This window comes from Pecten maximus, chromosome 11 (genome assembly GCF_902652985.1).
Source record: "Pecten maximus chromosome 11, xPecMax1.1, whole genome shotgun sequence".
NCBI lineage: Eukaryota > Metazoa > Mollusca > Bivalvia > Pectinida > Pectinidae > Pecten > Pecten maximus.
In genome coordinates, this window is record NC_047025.1 from 32614392 (window position 1) to 32627876 (window position 13485).

Sequence of the window (13485 nt, forward strand, 5' to 3'; positions counted from 1 at the left end):
TTTTATAATAAGTATATAATGCTGGAGCAATGTAACCAAAGAGTTACAGCCAGCCTTATGTATGACAGATACATAGACCTGTAACAGAGTTACAGCAGTGTCTCATGGTAGAGCTGGAGCAATGTAACAAGAGTTACAGCCAGTTCTACAGACATCTATAGCTGAGTCTTGCCCCATGTGCCAAATTTATATTTTATATGTTTGTTGTATGTGTAATATAATCTTGAACTTTAGTGTCCATGTACAATTGTAGTATTTTTATGAATGAGTATGTTTATATATGTAAATAAATATGGTAACTATATATCAATCATTATGTTATTTGTTCTATTTAAATTTGTTTTATACAAGTCATCAAACGTACCACTGTCTCACTATAGTTTGTTTTACATACAAGTCATCAAACGTACCACTGTCTCACTATAGTTTGTTTTATACAAGTCATCAAACGTACAACTGTCTCACTATAGTTTGTTTTATACAAGTCATCAAACGTACAACTGTCTCACTATAGTTTGTTACATACAAGTCATCAAACGTACCACTGTCTCACTATAGTTTGTTTTACATACAAGTCATCAAACGTACCACTGTCTCACTATAGTTTGTTTTATACAAGTCATCAAACGTACAACTGTCTCACTATAGTTTGTTTTATACAGGTCATCAAACGTACCACTGTCTCACTATAGTTTGTTTTATACAGGTCATCAAACGTACCACTGTCTCACTATAGTTTGTTTTATACAAGTCATCAAACGTACAACTGTCTCACTATAGTTTGTTTTATACAAGTCATCAAACGTACCACTGTCTCACTATAGTTTGTTTTATACAAGTCATCAAACGTACCACTGTCTCACTATAGTTTGTTTTATACAAGTCATCAAACGTACAACTGTCTCACTATAGTTTGTTTTATACAAGTCATCAAACGTACCACTGTCTCACTATAGTTTGTTTTATACAAGTCATCAAACGTACCACTGTCTCACTATAGTTTGTGTTACATACAAGTCATCAAACGTACCACTGTCTCACTATAGTTTGTTTTATATACAAGTCATCAAACGTACCACTGTCTCACTATAGTTTGTGTTACATACAAGTCATCAAACGTACCACTGTCTCACTATAGTTTGTTTATATACAAGTCATCAAACGTACCACTGTCTCACTATAGTTTGTTTTATATACAAGTCATCAAACGTACCACTGTCTCACTATAGCTTTGTGTTACATACAAGTCATCAAACGTACCACTGTCTCACTATAGTTTGTTTATATACAAGTCATCAAACGTACCACTGTCTCACTATAGTTTGTGTTACATACAAGTCATCAAACGTACCACTGTCTCACTATAGTTTGTTTATATACAAGTCATCAAACGTACCACTGTCTCACTATAGTTGTTTATACAAGTCATCAAACGTACCACTGTCTCACTATAGTTTGTGTTACATACAAGTCATCAAACGTACCACTGTCTCACTATAGTTTGTTTTATACAAGTCATCAAACGTACCACTGTCTCACTATAGTTTGTGTTACATACAAGTCATCAAACGTACCACTGTCTCACTATAGTTTGTTTTACATACAAGTCATCAAACGTACCACTGTCTCACTATAGTTTGTTTTACATACAAGTCATCAAACGTACCACTGTCTCACTATAGTTTGTTTTATACAAGTCATCAAACGTACCACTGTCTTACTATAGTTTGTGTTACATACAAGTCATCAAACGTACAACTGTCTCACTATAGTTTGTTTTATACAAGTCATCAAACGTACCACTGTCTCACTATAGTTTGTTTTATACAAGTCATCAAACGTACCACTGTCTCACTATAGTTTGTTTTATACAAGTCATCAAACGTACCACTGTCTCACTATAGTTTGTTTTATACAAGTCATCAAACGTACCACTGTCTCACTATAGTTTGTTTTATACAAGTTATCAAACGTACAACTGTCTCACTATAGTTTGTTTTACATACAAGTCATCAAACGTACCACTGTCTCACTATAGTTTGTTTTATACAAGTCATCAAACGTACCACTGTCTCACTATAGTTTGTGTTACATACAAGTCATCAAACGTACCACTGTCTCACTATAGTTTGTTTTACATACAAGTCATCAAACGTACCACTGTCTCACTATAGTTTGTTTTATACAAGTCATCAAACGTACCACTGTCTCACTATAGTTTGTTTTATACAAGTCATCAAACGTACCACTGTCTCACTATAGTTTGTTTTATACAAGTCATCAAACGTACCACTGTCTCACTATAGTTTGTTTTACATACAAGTCATCAAACGTACAACTGTCTCACTATAGTTTGTTTTATACAAGTCATCAAACATACCACTGTCTCACTATAGTTTGTTTTATACAAGTCATCAAACGTACCACTGTCTCACTATAGTTTGTTTTATACAAGTCATCAAACGTACCACTGTCTCACTATAGTTTGTTTTACATACAAGTCATCAAACGTACCACTGTCTCACTATAGTTTGTTTTACATACAAGTCATCAAACGTACCACTGTCTCACTATAGTTTGTTTTATACAAGTCATCAAACGTACCACTGTCTCACTATAGTTTGTTTTATACAAGTCATCAAACGTACCACTGTCTCACTATAGTTTGTTTTATACAAGTCATCAAACGTACCACTGTCTCACTATAGTTTGTTTTATATACAAGTCATCAAACGTACCACTGTCTCACTATAGTTTGTTTTATACAAGTCATCAAACGTACCACTGTCTCACTATAGTTTGTGTTACATACAAGTTCATCAAACGTACCACTGTCTCACTATAGTTTGTTTTATACAAGTCATCAAACGTACCACTGTCTCACTATAGTTTGTTTTATACAAGTCATCAAACGTACCACTGTCTCACTATAGTTTGTTTTACATACAAGTCATCAAACGTACCACTGTCTCACTATAGTTTGTTTTATACAAGTCATCAAACGTACCACTGTCTCACTATAGTTTGTTTTATACAAGTCATCAAACGTACCACTGTCTCACTATAGTTTGTTTACATACAAGTCATCAAACGTACCACTGTCTCACTATAGTTTGTTTACATACAAGTCATCAAACGTACCACTGTCTCACTATAGTTTGTTTTACATACAAGTCATCAAACGTACCACTGTCTCACTATAGTTTGTTTACATACAAGTCATCAAACGTACCACTGTCTCACTATAGTTTGTTTTACATACAAGTCATCAAACGTACCACTGTCTCACTATAGTTTGTTTTACATACAAGTCATCAAACGTACCACTGTCTCACTATAGTTTGTTTTATACAAGTCATCAAACGTACCACTGTCTCACTATAGTTTGTTTTACATACAAGTCATCAAACGTACCACTGTCTCACTATAGTTTGTTTTACATACAAGTCATCAAACGTACCACTGTCTCACTATAGTTTGTTTACATACAAGTCATCAAACGTACCACTGTCTCACTATAGTTTGTTTTATACAAGTCATCAAACGTACCACTGTCTCACTATAGTTTGTTTTATACAAGTCATCAAACGTACCACTGTCTCACTATAGTTTGTTTTATACAAGTCATCAAACGTACCACTGTCTCACTATAGTTTGTGTTACATACAAGTCATCAAACGTACCACTGTCTCACTATAGTTTGTTTTATACAAGTCATCAAACGTACCACTGTCTCACTATAGTTTGTTTTATACAAGTCATCAAACGTACCACTGTCTCACTATAGTTTGTTTTATACAAGTCATCAAACGTACCACTGTCCCACTATAGTTTGTTTTACATACAAGTCATCAAACATACCACTGTCTCACTATAGTTTGTTTTACATACAAGTCATCAAACGTACCACTGTCCAACTATAGTTTGTTTTACATACAAGTCATCAAACGTACCACTGTCTCACTATAGTTTGTTTTATACAAGTCATCAAACGTACCATTGTCCCACTATAGTTTGTTTTACATACAAGTCATCAAACGTACCACTGTCTCACTATAGTTTGTTTTACATACAAGTCATCAAACGTACCACTGTCTCACTATAGTTTGTTTTATACAAGTCATCAAACGTACCACTGTCTCACTATAGTTTGTTTTATACAAGTCATCAAACGTACCACTGTCTCACTATAGTTTGTTTTATACAAGTCATCAAACGTACCACTGTCTCACTATAGTTTGTTTTATACAAGTCATCAAACGTACCACTGTCTCACTATAGTTTGTTTTATACAAGTCATCAAACGTACCACTGTCTCACTATAGTGTGTTTACATACAAGTCATCAAACGTACCACTGTCTCACTATAGTTTGTTTTATATACAAGTCATCAAACGTACCACTGTCTCACTATAGTTTGTTTTATACAAGTCATCAAACGTACCACTGTCTCACTATAGTTTGTTTTATACAAGTCATCAAACGTACCACTGTCTCACTATAGTTTGTTTACATACAAGTCATCAAACGTACCACTGTCTCACTATAGTTTGTGTTACATTCAAGTCATCAAACGTACCACTGTCGCACTATAGTTTGTTTTATATACAAGTCATCAAACGTACCACTGTCTCACTATAGTTTGTTTACATACAAGTCATCAAACGTACCACTGTCTCACTATAGTTTGTGTTACATACAAGTCATCAAACGTACCACTGTCGCACTATAGTTTGTTTTATACAAGTCATCAAACGTACCACTGTCTCACTATAGTTTGTGTTACATACAAGTCATCAAACGTACCACTGTCTCACTATAGTTTGTTTTATACAAGTCATCAAACGTACCACTGTCTCACTATAGTTTGTTTTATACAAGTCATCAAACATACCACTGTCCCACTATAGTGTGTTACATACAAGTTACCAAATTTTAAGGTGAAATTTAAACATTTGTCTCATCTTCGTGTTAAGGAATCTATTAAGATAGTTATGCTATAAGTCTAATACCCCCCCTGTACCTTTAAGCAATACCTTCTTTCCTGTGTCCCTTCATCATGGCTATAACCGACTCACTTGAAACAGTATATGGCTACTTTTTGAAAAAAATTGAAGATTCCGAGACCATCTTAACCTGGCCCCGACTTACAAGGCACACTACATAACGTGATTTTGATGTCGATGTTTATGGATCATGAACTGAAGAAAAAGAGCAATTGGATGACACCATATGGTCCATAGGTCTATATACGTTGTCAGTTGTTAGGGAGGTAAAAGTCACACAAACTTCTACTAAAATAGGTTTAACCCTATAGAATACAACCCTATAGAATACAACCCTATAGAATACATTGTAATTGTATAACAGATATTTTCTGTAATGTAAACAGAGAAACAGCTGGTTAACTGTTCCATATGACTCACATATATATTCAATATCACACCTATGAAAAAAATAAACATAGAACAACGAGTTATGTTCACCATTTGAATTCACAGCAGCTTGTTTATACACTAATCAGTACTGGTTAGATTAAACATTTTGGAAAAGTGAAGTTCTTATTAAGTACTTTTTATTATAATTTGTTGTAACAGCTTTATGTCACAGTTTATTGATTTTATTTATTGTAATAATCATATTTTGGAGTCTGGTATAGAGGATCAAAAGGTCCTGCACTGGTAATAAAATATATCTTATCTTATCTTATCTTATGTCAGCTTTAAGGCAGAGTGTCAAATATCTCCAGGTTTAATGGAGAGCATATGTAACGATGGTACAACTAAGTGTCAAGGTCATTGGTACTAAAACTTACTAAGTGTCAAGGTCATTGGTACTAAAACTTACTAAGTGTCAAGGACATCAATACTAAGTGTCAAGGACATCAATACTAAAACTTACTAAATTGTAAGTGTCAAGGACATTGGTACTAAAACTTACTAATTTAAGTGTCAAGGACATTGGTACTAAAACTTCCTATGTGTCAAGGACATCATGCAATACTTAGTGTCAAGGACATCAATACTACAACTTTCTAAGTGTCAAGGACATTGGTACTAAAACTTACTGAGTATCAAAGACATCAATACTAAAACTTACCAAGTGTCAAGGACATCAATACTACAACTTACTGAGTGTCAAAGACATCAATACTTGAACTTACTAAGTGTCAAAGACATCAATACTAAAACTTACTAAGTGTCAAGGACATCAATACTACAACTTTCTAAGTGTCAAAGACATCAATACTTGAACTTACTGAGTATCAAGGACATCAATACTACAACTTTCTAAGTGTCAAGGACATCAATACTAAGTGTCAAGGACATCAATACTAAAACTTACTAAGTTCTTATTAAGTACTTTTTATTATAATTTGTTGTAACAGCTTTATGTCACAATTTATTGATTTTATTTATTGTAATAATCACATTTTAGAGTCTGGTATAGAGGATCAAAAGGTCCTGCACTGGTAATAAAATATATCTTATCTTATATCTTATCTTATGTCAGCTTTAAGGCAGAGTGTCAAATATCTCCAGGTTTAATGGAGAGCATATGTAACGATGGTACAACTAAGTGTCAAGGTCATTGGTACTAAAACTTACTAAGTGTCAAGGTCATTGGTACTAAAACTTACTAAGTGTCAAGGACATCAATACTAAGTGTCAAGGACATCAATACTAAAACTTACTAAATTGTAAGTGTCAAGGACATTGGTACTAAAACTTACTAAGTGTCAAGGACATTGGTACTAAAACTTACTAAGTGTCAAGGACATCATGCAATACTAAGTGTCAAGGACATCAATACTACAACTTTCTAAGTGTCAAGGACATTGGTACTAAAACTTCCTAAGTGTCAAGGACATCATGCAATACTAAGTGTCAAGGACATCAATACTACAACTTTCTAAGTGTCAAGGACATCAATACTACAACTTACTGAGTGTCAAAGACATCAATACTTGAACTTACTAAGTGTCAAAGACATCAATACTAAAACTTACTAAGTGTCAAGGACATCAATACTACAACTTTCTAAGTGTCAAAGACATCAATACTTGAACTTACTGAGTATCAAGGACATCAATACTACAACTTTCTAAGTATCAAGGACATCAATACTACAACTTTCTAAGTGTCAAGGACAGCAATACTAAAACTTACTAAGTGTCAAGGTCATTGGTACTAAAACTTACCAAGTGTCAAGGACATCAATACTACAACTTACTGAGTGTCAAGGACAGCAATACTACAACTTACTGAGTGTCAAGGACATCAATACTACAACTTACTAAGTGTCAAAGACATCAATACTTGAACTTACTGAGTATCAAGGACATCAATACTACAACTTTCTACATGTCAAGGACATCGATACTACAACTTTCTAAGTGTCAAGGACATCAATACTAAAACTTACCAAGTGTCAAGGACATCAATACTAAAACTTACTAAGTGTCAATGACATCAATACTAAAACTTACTAAGTGTCAATGACATCAGACAGACAAGGAGAGAGATATATTTCTGGACATATGAGGATACCAATGTTCTAATACCAAAGCTGTAGTCATGTAAAATAGATAAGTTGTAGTGCCAAATCTCCCTATATGTATTGCTACTAAGATCAGGGCCAGTGAGATCAAAGGAGTGAGGTATTTATAGGTGTCTCTGGGGCCTTCCATTATGCATTATGGATTTATTTTTTTAATTTTAGAATTAAAACAAAATTGCAAAGGGACCTTAATGGTGTTGTGATTCATGGCCTTATCTGAACGAGTAAATTATAAACAGGTTTTGCCTCCTTTCAATACTGTGTCCTTTAAGCATACAAAATAAGAGGAAACTGTGCTTTTACATGTGCATGATGTAAAAGATAATCCTCTACTGGTACGTATTTTAAACACTGGCCCGTCGGCACGCTGGGTTACATGTGTGCCAGCTCACCTGCTTTCTCTAGGTTGTTTTCCCAACAGCAACATAAATTTCAATTGTTTTCAAATCCTTTCTTATCATGCTTATTGAGATTAATTCCATGTTTCTAATTAAATCTTTATCTCTTTAAAAACCAAAGTACATTTATTCATGAAGGAGAAAACCATTAAAATGTTTGTGTGCAGTGTATGCTAGCCGTTCTTTGGTACGAGATATTGAGTACATCAATAGGAAATGCACAAGATTTCACACGTCAAGGCCTGCCACCAGGATGTTTTACCACGTCAAGGCCTGCCACCAGGATGTTTTACCACGTCAAGGCCTGCCACCAGGATGTTTTACCACGTCAAGGCCTGCCACCAGGATGTTTTACCACGTCAAGGCCTGCCATCAGGATGTTTTACCACGTCAAGGCCTGCCATCACGATGTTTTACCACGTCAAGGCCTGCCATCAGGATGTTTTACCACGTCAAGGCCTGCCATCACGATGTTTTACCACGTCAAGGCCTGCCATCAGGATGTTTTACCACGTCAAGGCCCGCCACCAGGATGTTTTACCACGTCAAGGCCCGCCACCAGGATGTTTTACCACGTCAAGGCCGTAACCGCAGGATTTTCTTTTAACCACGTCAAGGCCTGCCATCAAGGATGTTTTACCACGTCAAGCCGCATTCGGACGATGTTTTAGTACACGTCAAGGATGCCACAAGGAGTTTACCACGTCAAGGCCTGCCACCAGGATGTTTTACCACGTCAAGGCCTGCCACCAGGATGTTTTACCACGTCAAGGCCTGCCATCAGGATGTTTTACCACGTCAAGGCCTGCCATCAGGATGTTTTACCACGTCAAGGCCTGCCACCAGGATGTTTTACCACGTCAAGGCCTGCCATCACGATGTTTTACCACGTCAAGGCCTGCCACCAGGATGTTTTACCACGTCAAGGCCTGCCATCACGATGTTTTACCACGTCAAGGCCTGCCAGCAGGATGTTTTACCACGTCAAGGCCTGCCACCAGGATGTTTTTCCCACTCAAGGCCTGCCACCACGATGTTTTACCACGTCAAGGCCTGCCATCACGATGTTTTACCACGTCAAGGCCTGCCATCACGATGTTTTACCACGTCAAGGCTTGCCATCAGGATGTTTTACCACGTCAAGGCTTGCCATCACGATGTTTTACGATACAGATACAACTCCTCACTGGCATGCATTGCCTTTTAGATCTCCCTGGAATCAATATCTAATTTACAGACTTTACCTATCTCTCTACTGGCAACTTGGACTGCTACCTGCGGGAAGTTCAACCCACCATTTTTTACACCTATGATTTGATTATATTTTTCACCTGTACAATGAAGATTACACTCTTTAATTACTTGTAAGATCCAAATCAATTTCGCTCGTACAGTTCACCAGACTTTTTATACTCCTTTATTTCCATAACCTGTAAATTTAATGTTTATATCATTAACTAAAAAGTATTTTAGCATCCATGCTGCTATTATGATATTGATATTTTTTTATTTTGTATTTTTAATCTTTTTCAATAACAAAATAGGTTCCCTACAGTATTTCAAGTTGAATTAATGAATAATCAATTTTGATACTTCTGTAATTAGAAACATTTTTTGCGTTGTTTTTTTTCTACCATTTTGCAATAAATTTATTCATATCTAATACTCAATTTAACCAATACCTGGTTTATGAAATACAACAAATCATTTCTTCCTAAAAGAGGGTAATGTTTGTTTATCCCATCCAATCTTTTTTGGAAAGAATTATTGAAAAAGAAAGATTTCAATAGTAGCTTGATACTATTTATACAGGGGTATAAAATTATCCAGTCGGTACATTTTGGTGGGAGTTTAAAGGGTATCTGAGGCTGGGGACTGGGTCATTGGTAGAGGAGGTCAATACACTTGAATAGAATGGTTATTAAGTTTTGAATATTAAATTATTAGGAGCATGTTCCTCTATATGAGGAAATATACAGGGGTTCATTTTGGGGTGTCGTGTTCCTCTCTGTGAGGAAATATACAGGGTTCACTTTGGGGCTATTTCGCAAGATTGTCTGTTCTGATGTGTTAAAAAAAATCATGCATGCAGAATTTTACAATCATCGACCAATAATACCCGTTGTAGTCCCAGAAATATTCCTGTTGTTTAATTCCTAAAAATAATGAGTACCAATCATAGTCTCAATGGTGCTTGTCCATCAAACAGTTGCAATTAAAACAGGGTCCTGACCTTAAAGACATGAATGGGTTTTATAGGTGTTTATTGTTCATAAATGTGTAATATCTCAGAAAAAATGTTATTGCATATTGAAATACCATTTTTATCAAAGAAATATTTTCAATGCAATGATGTGTTCTAAAGCTCGGTAAATGGGTTCCTAATTGAACCAACAAATATGGCGGACCTGAACAGGGCTTGAATGGGATCTTGTGGAACTGAACAGGAATTTAGCTGTATTACAGTTAATTTCGTGTAATATTTTAATGTTTAATGCAAAGTGGGTTGTTATGATATATCAAATTACCTTTTTCATTAAAAAAATATATTTTTAATGATGTATTTCAAAGATCAATTTATGGGTCGCTGAATGAACTGACAAACATGCACGGTCCTGAACAGGACAATTTGTACATGCATGATGGTCTTGAGTGACATCTCCACTTGCATCAAACACTAAGATTTTGAGTAACATCATGAATATCAGTTAACAACCACAATCACAGCAAAATAAATTAAGTATGGATATCCTTATATACATCCCAAAGCCTTATAAAAATTGGGGTTATTATTGTATAAATAATAACAACATTTTATAAGGTTACGAATAATTAATTCATAGCATTGTGGTTGTTAACTGATGTCATATATGTTACTAGAAAAAGAAAAGACCAAGCCCCTGTGATTCACGTCCGTTCAGGTCCTCTATGTTTGTCAGTTTGATTAGTGAACCATTGATTGAACTTTAAGATACAATGATTTTTTAATAAATAAGATTTAATAAAAAAAAAATGGTATTTTAATATGTACATGTAATAGCATCCTTTCTTGCATTAACAGTACACTGAGAAACTACACAATTATAAGGAATAAACACCTAAACAAATCATTTGGGTCTTTTCAGGTCCTTTCAGGTCCATTCAGGTCCGTTCATGTCTTTGGGAGGACCCAGTCAAAGGCTTTGATGATAATAAAAGCCACCATGCAAGAATTTGTGACAGGGCATAAAATGTAAGTAGTATGTCACCAAAATGAGTACTGAAAGTTGATCCAAAACAGCCTGGGCTGTGTAGGTTTATCAATTAGCCCATCAGCTAGATGTTGACATTGTGAAAATGAGTCGAAGGTTGATGAAGGAAATGTTGACTGCCGGTATTGGGACCAATACTGACTGTACCCATGACCATGCTATCACTAGTGATGTAGTAACACAAATAATGTTACAATTAAGACCAAAATTTCAGAAGAAATAACAGCTAAAATATAAATGGCTGTGTTTTGACGAGGCAAAAGGCGTAATGTATTGTAATCTGAGCAAAGAATCTAATATGAACAATGCACTTAATTAGCAACAGAACTCAGAACTTCAAAACCACAACATTAGAGAAGCACATAATGAGTGCTGACCACAAAAGGCTAACTTTTATCCCATGGGGCAGACAGCATCTAAATACAGCAGTTGGGAGTGCTGATTCAAAAGAAAAAAAGATCTAGGTGTATTTGAAAGTTATTCATTGGTTAGTCAAAGAATGCACTAATTGCCATTTCCAAATCATCAAGTTTAATGGCACTACTGAAAGAACATTGAATTTCAACAGATCACTAGTGGCTGTGAAGGAGCTTTTTCTACACAAAATGCTGTTGTCATCCCACTTAGAAACCGCATCATAGGGGAACAATAGGAAAATGCGTATAATGTTGGGAGGGTCATTAGTTTGGAAAAATTTGACTTCAATCAAGCCTTCTCCAAGAAGTAAAATATATGTAAGATCAGGAAACCCAGTTACCTTGAGTTGTTTATCTACCTGACATAAATCTACACACTCAAATTCATTTGTATTAAATACATAATACTGAAAATTTCTTCAGAAAATTAGCAGCTCCCATCCATAGGTAACAGAGATTTTTTCTCTCCTTGTGTCCAAAATCCAAGCCTGAAACCCTGAACATGTGAGTTACTTCGCTAGGATGATACTTTTTATGTAATGAGGATCACTTTGATAGAAGTATAAAAAGTATTTGAACAATCTTTATACAGGAGGTACATTTGAGTGCGACACCAACACTTATAATTTGATATGGAACATTAGTTTTGTTTGTTAGACCTACCTGAATAATAAATATAATGTAGCCAGTGGTTTTATTGGAGTCGTCCGACAGTACATCTTCCATGGACCGCACCGTTGTCCCCATGTAACAGTTTAAAATAGATGTAGGCACCAAACCCAAGATGGACGAAGCTACATATGTCAACAAATGTATATCCGTCAACTGAAATGAGAAGAAACAAAATCAAATTTAATTTAAGAATGAAAGTTTACTTACCAAAATTAAAGGAATAACTTTTTCTATATCAAAAAAACATTTTACAACCAGCAGCCAAATCTATGTAGCCTTTTTAACTTGAAAGCAACATCTTCTGGTAAAAGTAACATTTTGAAGCTTGCAGAGGTAATGCTAATATCTACATGTATATCTACATGTATGAGCTTTACTATAACAGGAGTGTTTTTGATTTGATAAACTTTTTCTATATACATGTATGTACTGGACACTGCCAAATTTAACATTTTAACACATATATACAGGTGTATATGAAAACTTTAAAGGACGTTGTGCATACAGGTGTATATATATGCATGCGCTTGTACAATTATGACGAAGTTGACTGAAGATGCTAAGTGAGATGAACAGGACATTGTACTTTATCAGATTGACCCACAATAGGATAGATAGATATATACATTGTACCAAATTTATGGTTCATAACAAAAGAATTAGCTCATTAATATAAATAAAACAATTTAATGTCAAGCTTGATAAGATCCAGTAAAGAGACACAAGTTGTCTTGTAATGCAAACGCCATAGAAAATGTTTCACAGTGATCGTAAATAAACAATGTACGGATGACTTGCATCACAAATTAATCCCTTGCTTATTATCAGGGTCATATCAACATGTCAACACGTACCAACACTGGCCAATTGGCCATGACATTAGTACAAGATATTGTTTATCGAAATGTATCATGTTTTTAGAATTTGACACTGAAGATATATTGTTTGTTTGCTGGGTTTATCACCCCATGAACAGCAAAGGTCATTTTGAGGCGGGGTCTATCTCCTTGTAGCAGTTTGTGACTACCTCAGTGAACAACATATGGGAGGCCTGTGGCATGCCATCCAGAGCAATTATGGTAAGGTAATGTCCAAGGACACAAACAATAATGACAGCACAGCTGGACCTGTCTGTGTCTCAGCTTCCCAAGAAACACAAACAGACATGGGTATGGAGCGTCAAACCAC

At 35.3% G+C, this 13485-nt stretch overlaps 1 protein-coding gene across 1 annotated transcript in view; it reads right to left on the reverse strand.

Moving 5' to 3' along the window:
• Positions 1-13485, reverse strand: part of LOC117337703 (transmembrane protein 64-like) — a 51759-nt gene that overhangs the window by 10986 nt on the left and 27288 nt on the right. The window contains exon 2 of the mRNA XM_033898801.1: positions 12289-12450. Coding sequence (XP_033754692.1) covers positions 12289-12450 — 162 coding nt within the window. The remainder of the gene's footprint in view (positions 1-12288; positions 12451-13485) is intronic.